At 27.4% G+C, this 22,325-nt stretch overlaps 2 protein-coding genes across 6 annotated transcripts in view; one reads left to right on the top strand and one right to left on the bottom strand.

Moving 5' to 3' along the window:
- The window catches only part of LOC112684398 (glycogen phosphorylase), a 30,232-nt gene extending 21,455 nt beyond the window's left edge, over positions 1-8,777 (bottom strand). The window contains exon 1 of one of the 2 annotated variants that reach the window (XM_025555909.1): positions 8,381-8,777. In XM_025555909.1, coding sequence (XP_025411694.1) covers positions 8,381-8,577 — 197 coding nt within the window. In that variant the 5' untranslated portion in view covers positions 8,578-8,777. Of the gene's footprint in view, positions 1-8,337 lie in introns of both variants that reach the window. The other variant, XM_025555908.1, reaches the window with a different exon arrangement.
- Positions 36-21,017, top strand: LOC112684401. 4 transcript variants are annotated; one of them, XM_025555918.1, is made up of 4 exons: positions 12,099-12,230; positions 13,196-13,301; positions 14,211-14,879; positions 20,290-21,017. In XM_025555918.1, the coding sequence occupies exons 3-4, from the start codon at positions 14,343-14,345 to the stop codon at positions 20,788-20,790; spliced, it is 1,038 nt and encodes a 345-aa protein (XP_025411703.1). In that variant the 5' UTR covers positions 12,099-12,230; positions 13,196-13,301; positions 14,211-14,342; the 3' UTR covers positions 20,791-21,017. The 4 variants fall into 4 exon arrangements, with proteins under 4 accessions (XP_025411702.1, XP_025411700.1, XP_025411703.1 ...); XM_025555917.1 differs by lacking the exons at positions 12,099-12,230; positions 13,196-13,301 and adding an exon at positions 36-251; XM_025555915.1 differs by lacking the exons at positions 12,099-12,230; positions 13,196-13,301 and adding an exon at positions 6,102-6,268.
- The last annotated feature ends 1,308 nt before the right edge of the window (positions 21,018-22,325 follow it).

The following is a 22,325-nucleotide window of genomic DNA, read 5'->3' as shown; positions in this document are numbered from 1 at the left end:
CGCCATTTAAACGCGACGAAAATATTCACTCTTGGCCAATTCCGGATTAGTGACAGTGTTGACGAATGAAGTGCGAAATATAAAATTGTCCATATCGTTATTTCAGTACACAGTTGAACTGTTCTCGTTGTTCATACGGAAAAATAAATTGATCGAAGATTGCCGGTTTACTGATATTATATGATGTTGTACGGCCATTTTCCTCTAGTACGTAAACTATTTGACAGAAGGTTAACGAAAACAGTATGAAGGTAAGGGACACGTATAGTACACAATATAATATTTTATTAGAAACGAGAGCGGCGATCTATATTTATCAAATGTACAATTTTACCATGCATATATACCACAAGTGCACGCTGAATTTATATTACGACGTTCAGTGCAATAAACAAACTGCTATTAAAAAATAAAAATAACACTAGGTTTTATGTTCCAGCGTTTTAATAAAAACAATTTGAAACCAGGTCATTTATTTAATACCCATCCAGTGATAGTGTTACAGTTTGATTACATTACGTAATTTCAACCAAAACCCTCCATAAAAATGTTGGTATTATATCAACACAAGATATCATCCTCACATTTTAATGATTACTACAGATAGGCACACATTTTTCGATAGGTTCGCACATCTTCTATAACTCACATTTATCATTTAGCTTCATGGGCTTACTCTCCTACATTATCGATTAGTCCTACTCGAATTGAACAATAGTTTCCAAGAGCCTACTGCTGCAAAATAGGTTTTACACTAACATGAATTAATACATTAGCATATATTATCCTACTGATATTATTATAGCCATATAAAAAAGTTGATAAATAATCAAGTGGGACGTAGTAATTTTGAGTAATTCAAATTTTTGAAATTCTTATAATACTAAAATAAATGTACAATATTGTAATTTAATATAGTAATTACTAATTAATATCTTTGATCCTTATAAATTATGCAAGCTTAATTTAAATTATACGGGAAATAAGTTTAACATGTGAAATAATAAATTCAAATAATTTCTTTTTAATTTTCGTACCTAATTAGAAACGGTATAGCTTTTACTTTAGTCATTTGAAGTAGTAAAATACAGTGTGTAGCAAACTTGATTTAATTTAATTTCTTTAAAGTGTATAAAATAAGTACCTACAGGCTTTTTAAATAAAAAAAAATAATGTTTTCTCGTCAAGTAGATGCTATCGATCATCTCATAATTTTTTTTTTTACGTTAATAGATCAATCGCGTTCGAAAATCATTTGTTGATAAAACTGATACGCTCGAGATGACTGTGTCAATATACGAGAATATTTTAGTATATGAAAAACTGAAACTATCTGAATTTATTGGTACTATCAGTCCAATTAAATTAATTACAGTGGTATTCACCAAAATATTACATGTAATACAGCCATTTACGAGTAAGATAATTAAATAATTTGCTTTGTTTAAGCTAAAAATATATAACTTCTAATGTATAAACAACCAAGTTGGTAAATAAATTGTTAAGTAACTACGATGCAGGCGCGTCAATTGGGAGGGGGGCAGACTATGGAAAATGCCCCATTCTAAACAATTTTAAAAAGTCGGCAATTCTTTGTCCTATAATCAAATGCTAAAATCAGTAAATAGTAAATTTTTATTTACTATTTTGTACTTAGAAATCAGATAATATTATCTTTTAAATACATGTTCATGGTTTATTAAAAGTTAGGAAACATTGGCTCCTTCCCGGTTTATGACAATCGTTATTACGCGAACCTTATAAACTTTATTTTTGGTATATTATATATTTCTATATATGTGATCTTTATAAAACAGTTTTCATAATATCAATACCATAAAAGTTGAGCTCATAAGCTATAAAAAACCGTTAAAATCGTTCCTATTCACCTCAAACTATGGTACAATATATTTGAGATACAATTTAATTTTTTTTATAAATAAGTTCTGTGTAGTATTAAATATACAAATAATAAAATTATAAGTATTTATTTAATTAGATTTATATTATTATTCGATTAAGTCTATTGATAAGGAACTTACAGTCTATAGGATAAGTAAATAAATTAATGTTTTACTACCTTTAATGTTATTATTTAATTGGGTAAATTGAAACGTTCCATGTTCTTTATTTATCATCATGACATCATTATTCATTAATAATCCTTACACGTTTTGTTCCGAAAAAATATTTTATTGACAGTCTTTGGTCCATATATATTAAATATTTAAATATATAGGTAACCATAATTTTTTAAATATTATGAAGTCAGTAAATTTAAACAGTTGCCCCACCCTTTCAAAAGTTGAAAAGACGCTCCTACTACGATGGGTATTTAAGAGACAAATATTTTTAACCATGCTTAATAATTTGACTTTTAGTTTTAACTTACTTTCAAGTCAAGTTACGAGGTATTGATACAGAGTGATATCATTAGTGAGAATAGAGTCGTAGTATAATTGAAATAGAAAAAAAATTCTGCAAAATAAAAAATATGGTCGTTCAAGATAAAACTTTCACAAATTAAAAAAATATTTCTAAGAATATTTATGATCTTAGGTGTTATAATATGAGATTTTAAATGAAATTATAAAATATATGTTGATATTTTAATAAATTTAGGTATACAAAATCAATAGAAAAAAATTTAAAAACTGAGACTATAAATAAATACGGAAGGATTATGTTCCGGATATTACCGTAGTAAAATTATACGTAAAAAATCCTTTACATTGTTGCCAGACACTACATTCTAATGTTTATATTTAAAACCACCTTCACCAAGGTTAAAAGTCAAAGTACTATTTTAACCCAACTAAACTATTATTTCAAATTTGTTCGAATTTTTTTATTATTGTTTTCTTAAATAATGTTGAGACCTTTTATCTGATCTACTGATATTTTAGTTACTTTAATTATAACAACAATATTAAAACGATATTTCAACGCACAAAGAAAATACAGAAAGACAGAAGTATCAATGAATATATTTGAACTTAACCTAGCTAGGAATCGTTATTATTAGATTACATTGTTTGTGATTTAAATTTTTTCATATTCTGTCACGATTTTATGTACTGGATGATACATTTTTAATTCGAAGCCGGTCGCACGATACAAATATAATAATATTCCAGGCTAAGCTTTCACTTATTTATTTCTATAAGATATTTGTTTATTTATATATTAATTTATGAGTATTAATCATTTAATAATTTTTAATTTTAATTAAATTTTTTATTAATAGTTTGAAAATATTGTCAGCAATTTATATATAATGGTAAAGATATATTAAAATTTTGTTGTTCCGTAGTTACATGTTTTGTGAAAACCCGATTTTTATTTATTATTCGCTAAATTTACTTATACAATATTAGAATTTGATTGATAAATTGAACTCAAGATAATATTAGTGTTGTGCCATTGGATTGTTCTTATACTATAATCGTAGTTGAGTGTATTAAACTTGTAAAATTTATGTTTGAATAATTGAAAATATTGTATTGGTTTAGTTGATTTTTCAGTACAAAAATAAAAATATTATTCTTGATCATTAATTACCTATGAACCACCAATGAAATACAGAAATATGTTATACTGGAAAATAGTTCTATGATAAAAGATTTATAATTTACATATATTAAAAAAATGAAAATAGTTAATCGTCGAGTTAAATTTTCAACTTATAAGTACCATGAAACCAATTTTGTTCTTTAGTTGTAACCAAAATTCCTTTAAATATTTATTTTTACCTTTCATAAGATTTTTAGCTTTTTTGGATATATTTTAAAGACAAAATTACTTACAATAAATTAAACTTATCAAAACTCCATATTATAAGGTTTCAGTGATAATATTACCCGAACTACTTATAATGAAGTATATCGTATACAACAACCCAATGGCCATTAATCCATAAAATCTATATATCTACATTAAAATATCAACAATATTATAATCAAATCTTGAAACAACTTAAATATAGACAAGAATACCCATAACTCTAAATGATATTAGTATTTTATGTAAGGTTCATATAAATAAAAGTGTATTATACGTTTTATATATATTTAAATTCTTTTAATTTAGATTTTTAAACATTATACTGACTAGAGTTTATTTTACCTTTAGAAATAAGAAACTTTAACTTTTAAAATTTGCCTATTTATTTTGTCTATTACTTTTATGCAATAAAAAAATTTAATTACTAATAATTAGGTATAATAAAAACTCAATCATGAGAATAAATGCAAAGAAAGAAGTTTAGAAACTAAATTATCAAAGAAGAAAATACGTGAATTCTTGAATATATTTTACCCATTTCTATATTAAACAAAAGATTGCGTATTAATTTTAAGCTATCTTTACATACTGTGATAAATTAACAAAACATTGATCTTTCATTTAACATGTTACACAGAAAATATAATAGAAATAATGAAAAAACACTGTGTTACAAATGTTATAGTACCTACTTTTTTAATTTTAAACGAATTATTGTATTGTTTAAATGTAATTACCGCGAACTAATATACCAGAGTAGCTATTAGCCTAGTTAATCAAATTTAGTATGAAAATATTTGAAAAGAAAGTTAAACATCAATATGATATAAACGTTTGATATAAAATTGGTATCCACATGTTCAAAACACTAATAATAGACAACTGTTGGTTACAATATTAGTTTTTTTTTTTGTACATATTGTATTAATAATACGTAATCAAATAATGCGTCGATGAAACTGATAAAAAAATTAATTATTTTTTTGGTTGTTAGAATGTAGTTTAAAATATAATATCTAAATATCTACTCTGTTCTCATTTTGATCGTTTAACATTTGGTCAGATATCATTTTTAAGTAATGATATGTCGAAAAAAGTTAAAACAGAAACGAACTAAACGAACAGGGTGTTTATTTTATTAATAATAATATAAATTAAAAAGAAAATAATCGCTAATAAAATATTAAAATATAAAAGTACGCGATGCGACGGTGTACAGCGAACTAGGAAGTGGTGATAGAAGGAACAAAACAGAGCTAGACCGTTACCGCGGAAGTAAAGATTGGAACAGTCGCTACACAGTCGTGTCGATAAATTTAACAATAATCAAAATGATGATAGTGAACGGGTCGCCACGTACATAAAAATACAAAAAAATATTCATTATAGTAACCCAGTGTTCCCCAAACTTCAAGTATAACAGCCATCTATGGATTTACATTTTTGCGACAACTACTTCATGCTAAGAAGAAATATGAATTTTAAAAAACTTGCATTATGCTTTATTAAAATATGTACTCACTATAAAGAAAAATAGCAGGTTAATTACTTATGATACCCTGCCTCGATAGCTTTTTGAATTTAAGAATAAAATTAGACAATAACGCATAACTTATTTTAAAATATCGCCAAAATTGTAAGTAGAAATTGTATTGATAATCTAAGTTTCACTGTCAATAGATTTATTTTATTTTATTTACCTCGCAACTAAATTAGACTTCTTCTAGAAAACTTTTGTCTAGAAAAAATGTACTAGTCTATAAGTTATAAGAATTACTTTGACTTTAATCTTATAATTTCTAGTTCATTTTTTACTTTTGGGTCTTATAGACACATGACTATTAACATAACTACATTTAATGTATATTGTAGTTTATAATATACATTACATACAATATACATTATATATAATGTTTTATGAACTCCATGGTAATATTTAAAAATATATACCGCCTAAAGTAATAATTTTATGGTAATCCGATACGTATAATACATAATTTAGATACTAAATGTAATCGTATCTAATAGACAATCAAAAAACACTATATTTTTGTTTTATACTTCCAATGATATAGTGTTCGTATATTTAATTTTGTATCAGATGTACCAACATAGATTAACATATTTTTAGTTTCTTTGTAAGCAGCATAATACCTAAGAATTTATATAATTTACTAATGTATTAGTAAAGACCCTGATTATTTTTGTTCATATTAAAAAAAAAATACGGTAGTTTTAGATAAATCAAAGTAACCAAGTGAAATAAAGATAGCGCACGTAATACAAACTATAGCAGTTTTATTTGGAAGAATTTATGAGTAACTGAAACAATAGTCTGGCAGTTATGTATGAGTTGTGACACTTAAGTTTTTTTACGACAGTGTAAAAATTAAGTACCTTATATTGTAGAATACTTTTGAAACAAATTTTCGCGTACAGTGGTTATTAAACAGATTATAGTACATTTTGTAGTCAATATTATCCTGTAAGTATTATTGTTGAAATATTTTATTTTAATTTATTGATTAGATTAATATTATGTATATAAATAATATTATATATATATATATATAATATGTATATAAAAATATACATAATATGTTTATACGCGAGTATATTTATTATATTATACGTATGATATATAATCTAATATAGTATATAGCTTTCATGTAAATTTATTTGCTTTATTTTTCGCTATACAAGTTTTAACAAGGAACAAAATTGTTGCTTTTCATATATACAGATGAAAATAATTGATTGTAGACAATTATTTCAAATATTAAAAAAAAATTAATAACTTGTTGTGTGGTATATTTGAAAGATCTCCCTTCAAAATTACCCCACTGATAAATTATTTGCCTACATAAGAAAACAAGAAACTCAGCGAACCCATTTAAAATAAAATCTTTGAAACGAAATAGTACATCAAAAATGAGTGATTTTTTTTTTTTTTTTATAGAAACAATTTTTAAATTTTCACCGATAGTTGTAGCTGGCAATTTGATAGTTATATTGTTATTAAATAATATAAATCCCGAGATAAATACCATACAAAAAACTGTGAAATTCCTATTTTTTGTTTTAAAATTTTAAAATACAAGAGTTATAATACATATTATACATACATTTATCTCAATGTAATTAAGTGCAATTCACCGGATTTTCGATTCAGTTAAGTTTCTAAAAATAAAATGTTATTTTATTTTGTTCGATATTTTAGTGTCAGATACTGTATATGTATGTAGGTATGGCACCATAGAATTTAAGATTCTGAGTTAAGTTATAAAAATGTATTTAGTATTTTATAAACTAAAAATAAAAATACCAAGCTTTTTGCATAAAAAAAAAAATCTAAAAGACATAAATTCAAGCAAAATAATAATACTGTATGTCGGCGAATTACGAGATAATATAACATATTTAGAACTATAAAATGATTATAGTTAAGCTCGGTAATACATTTATTTTATTACTTTGTTTTTACTCAATAATCGTAAAAACTGCCCAATATTCGACCGATATGAAATCCACCGAAAATAATAATTAATCGGCTATTTAATATGAAAATAATTTTCCTTCGTTATTATTATGAAGAATTATTGAATTTCTTAGCATTCCATTAATTTTTTTTTCCTTTCCAAAGTATAAATGTCATCAGGCTATAAGCGCGTACCATTTTTAACATACCAACTTCCAAGCTCTAAATTAGCATCAACGTTGGACCAAAACGTTTTTGATTTATTTCGATATCTCCATTAATTTGTAAGTTAAACTGATTATATCAGAGATTACCAACTAAAGAACCGCAGTCCACATTGGAAATTTGACAATTGCATAACTTTAGATGCTTTTTACGTTTTTAATATATTTTATAATATTTTTATACGTTTAGACTACGGAAATAATTTAGTAATGTATAAAACGGTATAAACAATTTTCGGTGACTCCTGAATTATATTATTCAAAGTTTAATGGAAAAAAAGACTAGTTTTTAGCTTTCATTATTTACAATAAATTAGAGTAGGTAAATTCAATAATAAACAACCAGTAATTATTATCAATTCTTAACAATGTAAATAATCCGATGGACTATTGAGAAAAGAACTCTAAGTATTTAAAATGTATTGCTATGCTTTTATCTATTTTCTATAAAGAGCATAGACAGTTAAGATATTCATTTTGGATATCGTAAATAATTTTTCATAATATTTAAAAATGTACAAGAGATATTATGATTAACTATAGAACCATACATTTAAATACTTAATTTATAATAATTTAATAATATAATGTATTCAACGGATCTAGTGAGTTAACGCTCGAAATGCAGTCACAATATGTGTTCGTAAAATTTTGTTCGTCAACTAGTGAATTTATCTTATTTATTTCTAATAAAAAAATTAAAAAAACGGTTTTTGATTTTTCACCAATAAACCCTTTTTATTCGTATACTAAACGTTTTATCGACGTTAGCCCAGGGATGTGAATTATTGAATGTTGGATCAAAAAAGCACATGTGCATTATGATGAACCGGTGCTCGACGAGGAACTTACCTTTGGGTTCAACGCGTATTGGTACTGCTGTGTCCGGATCCACCGGGAGACCAGGCTGTCCCGGACTGAGTACGCCAGCGCGTAGTAATAATCCCGGATGGTGGCCACGTTCCTGTCCTTGACCAGCGTGAAGTGCAGGTGCCGATTGAACGTCTTCTTCATGGCCACCACGTCCTCGACGTCCGCGATGGACTTGACGCTGATTTGCTTGCGCTTCTCCACTTTGGGTTTGCTGACCATTTTGTTGTGACGATCGTGGCGATCGTGACGTATAGAAAGTCGAACGCTCGCGTCGGTGATGTGCAAGATGACAGGAGTGAAAATTAACGTTTTACCAGTAGGTTAGTGTCAGAATAGCCGTTGGGTTACACTGGATACAGATGGTTGTACCGCGTAGTCGTGATCACCGGCCGGTCGGTAGAGTACTGAGTAGTGAACTGCGATCGCTTGATTAGTAGTACTCCACCGCGCGGCAATGGCGGGGGCGAATCGACCGCAAAAGTTCCGCCGATAACTGGGATTCCGATAAAACGGTTCGACGATCACACCTGCACGTCAGCGGCGGCCTTCCGAACATCGATAACGTTCGGTGAACGTGTCGCAGTAACATACGATAAGCGTTACCTGAGACCCGGGTACTGGAACATGCCTGAGTGTAATGTACCTGTATACACACCAGCGTGAAGTGTAGGTGGACGCAAGATTAACTTCTCAGAGCCGGATTTTGGAAATATAACGCTCAGGGCTTATTAAAATTCAGCACCCTTACTTAGATGAAAGTACGGGATACGTCAATGACGTTTTTTATTTTTCATAAACTAAAGAGTTCCCTTACACCAACAGCGAACTGGGGCAAGCATACCAACTTGCTCCCCTTTTCTAGATCCAACACTACCACTTCTAAAACGGTCAACAGCACTTTCGTGGACAACACGTGCTTTAAATTGGGCCTGCAAGCGTTGCACTGTAAATCTAAAAAACACTGTGCGGTTTTCTCTCACGTTCATTCCATTTGAACTACATCCCGAGGGACATTATACAAGAACAGTCGAAATTCACATGTTTTTAAAATATTATTATAAATAACGGCTATGATAATACTACGTTATCATCCACTAAAATAGTGCTTTCTATAATAATATAAACGATAAATTTTGTAGCATAATGTTTTCTAAATTTTTTTGATAATTTTGAAACTTTTGAAATGCTTTCGAAAATATGAAAAATACTTTATGGCCTAAGTATAAAGTAAAAAAGAAAATACAATTTAAAAACTTATGGAGCACGTATCAAAACTATTATCTTGAATTTTTGTGAAAAAATAATTATGTAGCATCATTGATTGCATACTATTATTAGTATTTATAATTAATGGCAGCATCTTTGTCCTGCAAACAATCTGATAAAGCACAAAATTATATGAATAGTTTCTTGTAACATATTAAAAGGTTAGAAATTGACTGAAACATGAAAATACTAAAAAAGTTTTTATACTTCCAATTGATTTTCTAAATTACTACAAAAATCGACAAAAAAATAAAATTACGAAGAAATAATATTAAGCAATATTTTTTTTAATATATGCTTATATTAACCAAATTAACCTATTATTAACCTAGATGTTGCTTTTCAGTTATTATTTAAGTGTCGATTTTGTTACATTACCACTATTATATTTATTATATATATTATTATTATTATTATTATTATTATTATTATTATTATTATATTCCAATAATTTAATGAAGAATTCACCTTAGTACTTATGGTTGATATTTGATATGAATTTTGGTTTTCAAATGGCACATTACAACTTTTATTTATAAATACAAGTCATTATTTTTCTGAATAGATTATACATCATTAAACTTTAAAGTTATATTTAAAAAAAAATTGTTTATTAACTATCATAATTTAAAGTTTAACTTTAATCTAATCTGTTAATTTTTTCATATTGTGTAATTTATAATAACTTTAAACGTATATATAATGTTTATAGTATATTCTAAAACCAGTTAATTTATTCATTATATACTGCATTTACGGCTTTTGAAAAATATATTTCTTCAGATTTTCTACAGTATTAAAATTAGAATTTAAGCGATAATGATGTTCACCTATAGAAACGATGAATCATTTTTAATTTGATAAACCATTGACATTGGCATTATGCAACTTATATAAAGAACAAAGATCAACATATACTTAAGTTATGCATGTAAAAATAATTTGACCCGTTACTTATTTAATTAAAATATGTATAAAATATATTACATAGGTACATGTTGTCCATTTACAAAGCGAAACGTAAATTAATTTTGGGTATAGATGCACTTGCACATTGCACTTTACACAAATTTCTGTTCGATATGATCTTGTGAACCGTGAACTATTAATTATTTTATAACTAATAGGTATAAACAATGGAATTTATTAGATTTGTACTATGATAAAATATTTCATATATTGTTAAAACACTAATATAATTTTACGTATAAATATATACAAATTATCATTGTTATAATCATATACAATATATTATTTCATATTTAGCATTTAAAAGTTCTCAGAAATGTACCAGAGATTATATTATTAAATTACTTTGATCTATAAACTTCGCAGAGTCAAGTACATAAGATGCCATAACACTAAGTAGATTAAATAAAATATTTATCTCATTTAACCTATATTTTTGATATTTTGATTAAAAATTGATAAAAATAGATCACACTTTTGGGAATCAAGGAATTTAGGAATATTTCAACACAACTACATTTTTAATTTATTAGTCAATTGTAGTTATAATTATTAATGATTTTAATAAATCTGATCTTCACGAATGACATTATAGATTCCAAACGGATATATTACTTTTATATAAATTATACATTGGACTTTCTAAATTAATAACTACATTTATGTATACTAAAAAAAATGGCAACGTTTGAAATAAGTATTGTGATTTTTTTAAGTAGGTATTTTCTAAAATATTTTAAAATGGTATCATAAAAAAAACAATTGTAAAAGAACGATAAAATGATCTATTTTATTAACAAAAATTATTATAGTTATTTTCTTATAACTTTAAAAGATTAATAATAAACTTTAAAACATAACATTTTCAAAAATAAGAGCATTATTCGGTCGTCAATATTTTTCAATAATAGTATGTGATTCCTGATTTAAATTTAATTCTTTGAACATATAGAATCCAAAAATAAATATGTTAATAAACATTTAAGTACCTATAAAATAATCATAGAAATAAAATGTAAAAATCGATTTAGAATTTAAAAGACGCAATATGTATAAAACACACTCGAATAAAAATAAAATATTATACATCTACATTTTGTTAATGTGAAATCGTACATAAAATAGATACAATCAGCATATATATATATTTTGTTCGTGAATGTACCTAAAAAAATTTATAATGTTTTGACATTTTTTCAGTTTTTAATTTACAACTATAATTTCGCATAACCAGATAAAATAGAATATCCAAACAATTGAATATAAATAATTTAAATGCCATAAATTGAAACAGTCTCGATTTTATTTGCATTCGTATAGGATGGGTTGCTTTTGTTTTGTTGGAACTTCACGCGGAAATTGTAAACATTTACATTTTTTGGATGAACACAACAACCAGAAAATATTGTTTACTCGCATAAATTCATATTATTAGTATAGGTGTTATTTGTAGTACTAAATCATACGTGGTATAGAGTATAATATTTTCTAATTTACTTATAGCTTATTTCATAATTATACTCGGATGTTGTCTGTGCGTTTATTTTGTATCTACGTATTGCAGCACACTCAGTTTAAAAAAAAAAAAATTACTGTTTCAACGTATATTCCAAGACTATATGTTCAATTTTTATTACGTAAGTTATTTTCAGTAGTTTTAATTTTTATTTTATTAGTTTTATATGCAGTAGAGAACCTAGAACTATACATTAAACCTACCTCAGTGGTAACTAAAAAAAGTTCACAAGTTTTGAAGTTTTCAATCAAAATATTAATTACAAATAAATAAAAAATAAATACGTATGTATAATAACAATTATGCATGTATTATTTGTATATTGTAGGTATATTTGTATTGCATGGTATCCAACTGTTATAAAAAATGGTGATAATAATGATGACCTGTAAATTTCTCTGTAGTTAGACCTAAAATAATAAAGTAAAAAAAACATAAAAGAATTTTTTTTTAAGAATTTAAAAGAATTCTTAACTAATGATTGTTAAAATATTTAATTTGGAGCCATATTTTTACAGAAGCAAAGCTCACAAAAAGATTCAGAAGCAGCAGCCATATGCTGCATTTTATGTCCTTGCACATTTTACTTACTCATCTTATTTCAATTAATAATGTATTGGCATTTGAATAATTTTAATATTGTTACTTTATCTTTATCATTCAATTACGTATAATATTTAAATAAAGAATCTTTTCGTGTATTTCATTATTGAATGTGTATATGGTATATGTTTAGTAGTTAACGAACGATAAATTTATAAATAGAATTTCTTAAAAATTAATTGTCATGACCACTTGTAGGCCACTTCTGGATTAAACATTTTGGCACCCTCACAGTATATAATAATATACATCTATGATAATATTAAACATAATATCTTAACATAGTACTACCACTTATGTTGCTTTTCCAAGGCATAGTTCAAATAATATTTGAAATAATTAGCATAATAATTTGTTAATCGCATACAATCATCCCTAGTAATAACTTAATTAATTGAATAATAAACAGTCAGACTTATTTTCAAAATCACTTTAAGTTTATCTATAAAAGTCACGACAATCTTATTAAATTAAATGTTTTAGAAACAAAGTAATAACCAATGAAGATACAATGAAGATAAGATTTTATGCAACCACGGTGCGCGATGCAATATATTTTAAGTATCAATAACAATAGAAAATGTTCATGGTAAATACTATAATGATCTATGTTGTGGAAAAAAATTGTAGTCACCAAATCTTCCTATATCACCGTTTATGTGTTTATTCTAAAATCAATGGTACTACACAAATGTACCTATAATGTAGGTGAAAATCATTAATAATAAAATTGTATACAATTTTATTTATTTTTACCTCTTTATCGCATAGAGCAAAACGTAATTAAATCATATTATAAAACGCTAAATTATTAATATTAACATATAACACCATAGAAATCTCCTGATCTCCGAATTCTTCAATACTAATATTCCACGAGATTCCAGAAGGTATCTAAAATGAACGTGGTATCGTGACCTTTTGCGCTAACAAATAATATTTAATCACTGTACAAAATGTCATCAGTTGAAGGCTATTTTAACTGCTTATTTCCGCGTCACTAGATTCACCACTACTTATACAAACGTATTGTAAAAAAAAAAATGTTTACAGATTGTATACACAAAAAATATATTTTTCATAAATATAAATACGTTATATTTATTATTATTATTATTAGTACCAAATAACTTTCACAAAATATTTATAAACATTTAACTATTAACATTGTATTAGAATAGAGTTATACAACTCTAAAAATTCGAATATTAAATTAGTTCAATTTTGAAATATTTATTACTATAAATAATAAAAGTCAAACTGATTGCTATACATTTTTCATAAGTGCGATTACATTTTAACCTACTAGGAATATCGTAGAAAATAACAAACATTTAAAAAAATAATTTTTCTCGTCCAAATCCAGTATTCAAATTTAAACTCAAATCGCATTTCTTTGAAGTTTCATCCAAAATTCTTACATATGATATATACATATTTACGTTTAATTGTTGTATTTTAAAATAAATAAACAATGTTCTAACTTTTTATGTTTTAGAGGTGGTAAATGTAATTACCTTAGGACGTTTCCACTGGGTGTCCCGGCCATCAACACACACACACCCCTATAAGCCCGTCGTTGCGCGCAGAATAATATAAGTATACCAAGGCGTGCGATCCTTTTTCACGGATGAAGGGCTGCCGAAAGTGCCAGCACTCGCCGGTCGGTGACGACGATTCCGTGTGTCACATGGCCGAGATGAACAAGGGCGCGCAGAAGATCATGTCCGAGCTACCGGACCAATTGACAGCGATGTTCACGTGGACCTTCGCGACCGCGGTATTCGTGTTGTTTCTGGTCACGGTCACTTACGTGGTGGTCGGGTTCGGTACGTCCGTGTCCCCGGTAGCCGAAAACACCGAACCCGGGGCGGCGTCCGCGCTGCACCTAGTTTCCAAGCGAGAGTCGTGTTCGGCGTCCAACGACCCGATCGCTCCGAAATACGCGGTCGCCGAGTGCCGGGCTGCGTTGTCGACGGCGGCGGCGGACGCGGGCGCCGGCGACGTGCATTACGTGTTCACAAACAGCACGACACACGTACCACGGCTGTTGATGTGCTCGCTCGAGTCCGTGTTGAGGGCTGTCGGCAACCGGAGTCGCGTCAACGTGTTCATCGTGCAAGGTATCGGGTCTGAACGGCCCGTGTTGAGCGACGACGAACGGTCGGTAAGTGAAACCGCTTCTGACAACTCTAATCGAAATCATATGTTACACACATTGCACGTATAGGCAGTGCTCGAATTGAAAAAATCAGATCGGATTATTACTTATAAAAAAAAAAATTTTAAAAAAGGCGTACTTGCCATTTTTTTTACCACGAATTAAAGTGTGGCCTCATCAAATAGGAGTACAACACAGTTTTTTAACAAATCAATAAGGTTCTTAGTCGCCAACCTCTATTCAAGTCCTCCTTATAGATACTGAGATACAATATGCAAAAATCGATGCATAGCCGCGCTAATTCGCTCTTCGTCTGGTGTTCGAGTGCTGGCAACCGAAAAAAATAAGCGTACACGTGATTGCAACATTGACCAGTCGACAGCTTTTGTTTTCGTATTTTACACTATCCCTGATTAGTTTCTACCATAGTATAATCTCGCGAGTAGTACTGAAATCCAAAGTTGGTGTTGTGTATACGTGGTTTACTAAGTTGGCAAATATACTAACTATACTGTAGTGATATGGTTTTAACCTATAATTTCAAATCGTATACTGTTTATGTACCATTATTTTCCAGAGTAATATTTAAACACTTTTTGATCGGGGAATAGTGCTTTTTACGACTTCCTACGAACTCCACAATTTACTATAATAGTAACAAAAAATCTTTCAAAAATAATCATAAAATTGTATTCTTCTTATGTTTGATATTAAGCATACGTACGAAAATTCGCCCCACGCCAATTATTTCCATTAATATGTCATTTTAGGTTGAAACAATGTATTTGTTTTTTGGCGACGCATTGTTATACGTCGTGTAAGTAGTTTGATTGTATACATTATAGCTGATAGCCCTTTCATGCATAACCTTCGTTATTTAGGTATGTCAAATTTTTTTTTAAGTTAATTTAAAAAAAATGACAACGTATACTGAACCTATTATAAGGTGATAATTATAAAAAATAATTTATATTACGGCTGTGGTGATGTATTGTTTCAAATTATATTCAATGGCTGTTGCTTTCAAAATTATACTAGCTAAATAACTATTATACAAAAAAAATTACTTAAAGATATATTATTTTAATGAGGTTTTAATCAATGTAAATCGACAAACAAATATTGTATAATTTACAATGAGCTTTACAAAACCACGATTATAATTTTTTTTATTTGCCTTTATTAACCTAACCTAACATAAAGGTAAGCATTTATTTTCACCGACAAAGCTGGATAATTAAGTTAATATCTTATAATTGATAAATATTGTTGATTGCAATATAAATAGGTATCTGTTTTAATTCAAACTATCATTGAAAAAAACAACAATGCGCACGAAACATGCATTTCGACTAAAGTCTTAAATTTTAATACTTCTATCAAATATTTATCTATCATAAAACGTATAGATGATTTCAGTATCACGTTGACTGCCATGTGTACATTATATTGTACATAGCAAAATTGCTGTTCATATATCTGTATAGGTATATTTTTGTATGTTAACCAAAATATAAAGAAAAGAACATTTTTAAAATGTATTTTTTTGTTTTTGGTATAGTTTTTTATTGTATTTTTAAAAAACGCTATAAAGCAAGTTTGGCAATTTATGTCATGTACACAAAAATATGAGATATATATAGACTCCTGGGTAATGTATGAAAAAAAGTACGAGGTAGTTAACGTGTTTAGGATACAACAATAAATTTATTATATTTTATATATAATTAAATATATTTAATATTTATAATTTAATATATTTAAAACAATAAAACCCATAAAATACGCTAAAAACATTTAGTTAAATATTTAAATTCATTATGAAGTGATTGTACATCGGAGGTAATGATTTAATTTCTGAAAATTCAAAAACTTTAATATTGGTAATAATGTTTAAAATTGATTTAATAATGTATTATTAACAAGATGTATATAAACTAAATTGAAAATAAATCAAAAACAAGTTTACTTTCTTACTGATTTTATCAATTTAATTGGTTTTCAATTAACGAAAATATAAATATTCATTATCATTAATTTTAATAAATTTTAATAAATTTTAATTAAGTTGTGAAACCAGAAAATTCGAACTGGGTCATTTTCATTATAACTTATAAGTAGTATTTGAACTTTTAACTGTTTGCATTTTTTCATTTCTAAACATATTTATCATATTTCTAATAAATATATCCTATGAAACTAAATGTATAGTAGTACAGTCAGTGGCTATTTTTTCTGATTTTCCGTATTGCACATATTTAAGTTTGAGCTTACTTATTATCAATTATGGACTAAATGGTGAATTTATTTTATTATTACAAACAAATCACTTTATAATCCTCATTTGTTTTAAGTGGTCTAACTTAAAATGTTAGTAAAATATTTTTAAATATTTACTATATTTATAGGCTTAATTATAACCGGGGGCTGGGGGCGCTGGAGGCCTTGAGATTTATACTTAAAACAGGGGCCCAGACAGGGGCGAATCTACAGTTAGAGAACTGTGGTTCTGGCTATTTCAAGATACCACTTATTAGAGCTGAAAATAGATTATAAATGTATTCCTTGTAACAAAAAAAACAATATGATCATATATTTGTTTTCTAATTTTATTCATAATTATCATTGTAAAAATGTGTCTTATTTTATGGTATCTTACATGGTGTCTAGTAAAGAGATGTTTTATTTTAGCATACAATTAAACCAGTGGTATTATTTGAAGGGAGGGGTGTAAACTGGGAAATTTGCCAGTTTAGTTTTAACTTCAACTTATATTCGGCACACTTAAAAAATATAAGAAGTTTTCAAGAAGCTAATTTTGTTAACAAATATTAATTGTGGGTCACCTGACCTTCTAAACCTTTTCTAAATTCGCCCCTGGGCCCAAAGCAACCATGCTAACATGAAAAATCGTAGTAATTATTTTCCTGAATTAAATTAAAATTAGGTTATTCTTATCTTAATATTGAAATATTGTTGATGTGATTTAATAGAACTAGAATTGCTATAGTTTCTACATTTTTGTTTCCTTAATCAAAATCGAACAAATATAAATACTTTGAAAAAATTAATAAAATGTTGTTAACAGTCACATAGGCAAAACACGTATTTATTTTATAGACAAAATCATGGTGTTTTAAAATCAAACAAATATTGAATGAATAGTTTTGATAAGTAAATAATTGATATTTGATATTAAACACGTTTCGAAACATGCATCATTACATAAAACCTTGTACCTTGGTCCATTTCATATATTTTTACAACAGTAAAAATAAAAATGTGAAACACGTCCAGTTTTTATTTACTCATTGCCTTGTAGGTCAGAGATAGCCAGTCCAATGATTAATAGCAGTTGGTTTAAATTAAATCAAGTGTTGAATCAGAATACATCTTCGATTAGGTATACTGTCTTATTGTTAATTTCACGACAGGTTTAAGGAAAAAAAATAAAAAATATAGTATAATGTTATACGTTTATTAAAAATATTCTTTTCAACTTTTAACTTCAATACTATTAAAATTGTTTACTTAATATATTTTTTTAGGTGATAAAGCTCGTAACGCATTACGCTCAGTACTTTATCTATAAAATGATAAAAGGAATTACTATGTATGACCACTATTTTATTATTTCATCTTCTGTAGCCTTATCAGTTATAATTACAAGGTGACATTCATAAAAAATAAAAAATTAGGCACAATTTAAATATTAGCATTTACTTGCAATCATTTTAAACATGTAAATCTTAACTAATCTTAGAAAAACAAGACTCATCCGTTTTCCGCTTTAAAAACAGAACTAGTTATAAATTTACAAAGCAATGAAAATCGTTTTTTTTTTCGAAATAGTTCATAATTTATAAATTGTAAATCACGATCGCTTATTACTAATTGTTCCTTATTTTATAATTTATCGTTTATTTATGAAATATGATGTACTAGTACACAATAACACACATACACGGGAATTATAAGCTCATAAATAATAAACGTAGTAGTTAGACATTTAGTACATACACATAACTCGTTTAAACAATTTTTATTTGATTTTTAAAAAATTAATTAATTTAAAATGTTAATTTACATCAAACAAAATATGGAGCAAACTATTATTGTGTAATTATATTTACGAATGTAATGTTTTATAAATATATCTGCATTTTATAAAGAAAAGTATTATGTAATATTATTAATTAAAATATGAAAAACAGTCACCAAGCGACGGGATGCAATCAATTTATAAGATAACAGTTAACTGTTTGATGGATTTAAATGAGGCTCGCACTAAATTAATGTAATAGATCTATAATTGTATAGAATAAAACTCTATTAATTATAATAATAACAATCATATTCAAAGAGCATACAGAAATAATTGCTTTAAAGATGTCCATATTCTGCATTACCACAAATTATTAATTTTTTCATTATTAGAATATTGTGGGTTTTCTTATTAATTAATTATCTCTTTTAAAATGTAAACATTTTTAATTTTTAATGGTAAATCCACATTCAATAACCTTTAATATTATAATAAATAAAACCATTATTATAAATTGAACTTTATTATCTTCGTTGTTAGTCATCACGATTAATACTTCTTGTACGAATAAACAATATATACGTATATTGACATATAAAGCGCATAAAATGTAAGTACATTGAGTTTATAGTGCTATAATACACTAAATATCTTTCATTAAATCAATAACATAACATGCGGTTGAACGTGTATTGACTTTAATAATTTTCCTCTTGACTCTACACACAGTGGTGCCGACTCGGAGTTCAAGTGACCAGACCATATTTTTAGGATGGTGGGTGGTTCCATGCTAGATATAGATATTTGGATTACTATTTAAACGTTTAAATACCTAAATGCTGTAAAAAATGTTAAAATAGGTTAAACATTCCTGGGAGGGGCTAAATTCTCAATCCTTGAAGTACGTTCTTAAGTGAGGTGGGTTGTAATTTGTAAATTGGATAGATATTGACCAGACCATTAAACATTTTGTTCGGTGCCATACAATAGGAGGAATTGAGAATTTACTAAGAAAAAACGAAAAAAAAAAAATATATCAAAATTTAGATAAAAATGTAATAAATAATCTTATTTTATTATTATTTTATTTTATTCTTATTAGATTATCTTTATCTTATATCACTATCTACTGTTTCAAATATATGCTTATCTCGTGTTATATATGTACTATATATGTGTTATGTACTATTAGAATCCAAAACAATAGTTATTTAAAATAATATTAAACATTCTATATCAATGAACATTTTGGAGTCGCATTGAATACCAACATATTGGGCTATACCCCTAGATCAAATCATAAATGATTAGCGGTTAATCGCACTACAAATAAATGTATTTCTAAACACGATGCATGGTTGTTTCCATAAGGTTCCATTGTTGTCGAGTCTGGCCAAATTGCAGAAGGCCGCGTACGTCGGCAACCGGTTGAACGTGGTGCACGTGGGTCTAGAACTGTGCCTGGATTGTTCGCCGTTCCGAGGCATGGACCTTAGCAACAGCCCTGGGTTCGCGGTGTTCGCGGTGCAGTTGGCGCTGCTCTGGGAATTCGGCGGCACCGTGCTGGACACCGGCGTGATGGCAATCCGCGGACAAGTGTACCGGGCTCCCGGTCCCGCGGTCGAGTATGACGACCGGACCATCAGCTCACCGGTCGCATGCCACGCGTTCGTGTACGATGCGATGATATGCGCCCAGGATCACAGGCTACGCCACGGCAAATCGTTCGCGCCGGATGCCGCGGTGAAGATAATGAACATGACCGCGGCCTCCCAGACCGGACGCGCTCGTTTTTATTACGCAAGGGCCGTCGACGATGATCTGTACCTAAACGGTTTTTGTCCCAACGTACTGCAGCAGTTACACGTTTGAAAAAGTACATACGCATCTCAACTGTAATCCATTTTTTTTCGTCTCATTCGCCCATTGAACATATTTTTATAATTATTATTATTATTATTATACAGAAGATTGTATATCGATAGTGTATATTGTAATTCTTAAATAACCTAATAATACTCAAGTGATAAATGAGTATTTATATATTTTATACCTAAATCATTTTTTGTCTTTATTTTTCTAATCACTGTATGATAAAATATAATAAAAAGGACTATTGATTATTTTTTTAAATCAGATATTATTATTAATCCAACTACGTAGTTACAGCGCATTGATATCATTTGGGAGCTACTCAGGTTACACAAAACGTGACTATTGCCTTTGTTCAAATTGTTTTATTCAATAACTTGATGAAGTTCAATGTTTGTTCGTTAGCTACTATTTATACTCATTAGTGTTTGGATAAGTCTCATTTTTTGATAAATCCTCTGTAAATACTTCGGTAGACGATTATATTTTTTTCTGATTTTCTGAGATAATAATTTTATAACGAAGAAAAATCGATTTAAATTCATGAATTATTATTTTATTATATTATAATTATTATCACTACAAATGTGACCAAAAATTATAAATATCATCATTGTAGTATAGAATTACTCATATTTAACTAATTACATTTATTGAAACCATAATGATCAAAACAAATGGCCGTTGTTGAAATTGTTTACGATCAATAATTTAAAAAAAAAAAATTAAGTTTACAAATTTTTTTTCATAATGTTCAGGTAAAGTACACTCATACATCATATATATCAGCAAAAAATAATTATTATAATAAGAATAATAATATGATTCTTATATATTATATTTATACATATAGTAAGTAAATATAATAAATATAATCAAGTTGTTGAGCGGCGTTGTGTATAAGCAATTATGATGCACGCACGTACACAGTGCCGTATTTCATAGTATACACTATAAGCTTGTGCTTAGGGCGGCAACTAATTTTTAATTTTAAATTTTTATTATATATTACTAGAACTAAAATAAATGCAACTATCTAATAATAAAATGTTTTATTTTATTAAAGCCGATGGGTACTAGGCACTATCTATTAAATTTTAAATATAATTTAAAAATTAACTATTTAATTCTTTTATTTAATTAAAAATATTTTATAATATATTTTTATAATTAAGTTTTTCATTTGAGTGTATGTATGCATTTTAAAAATAGCTGTACCTATATTTTTATTTTACATCATTAAAATTTTAAATAATAAAGGAAACAACTTTAATTGTATGCTTCAATAACATTTTTTAGACTAGAAAAATATTTACATTAAAAAGCGGCAATTTATTTAGTGCTTAAAAATAACAATGTTACCACAATAAATACCACATTACATTTTATAGTTTCTGTATCGGAATTTTTAAAGAAAACTGAAAATCTAATAATTTTACAATAGTTCTATATTAATAGTAAGTTAATATCACTTTTTATTTTATTTTTTTCATTAAAATTTAATCAATATATAAAGTTGAAATATATTGTTGTCC

This window comes from Sipha flava, unplaced genomic scaffold (genome assembly GCF_003268045.1).
Source record: "Sipha flava isolate LNK unplaced genomic scaffold, YSA_version1 249_pilon_pilon, whole genome shotgun sequence".
NCBI lineage: Eukaryota > Metazoa > Arthropoda > Insecta > Hemiptera > Aphididae > Sipha > Sipha flava.
The sequence above is the reverse complement of the archived record's forward strand: the minus strand, read 5'-3'. Positions and strand labels throughout refer to the sequence as shown.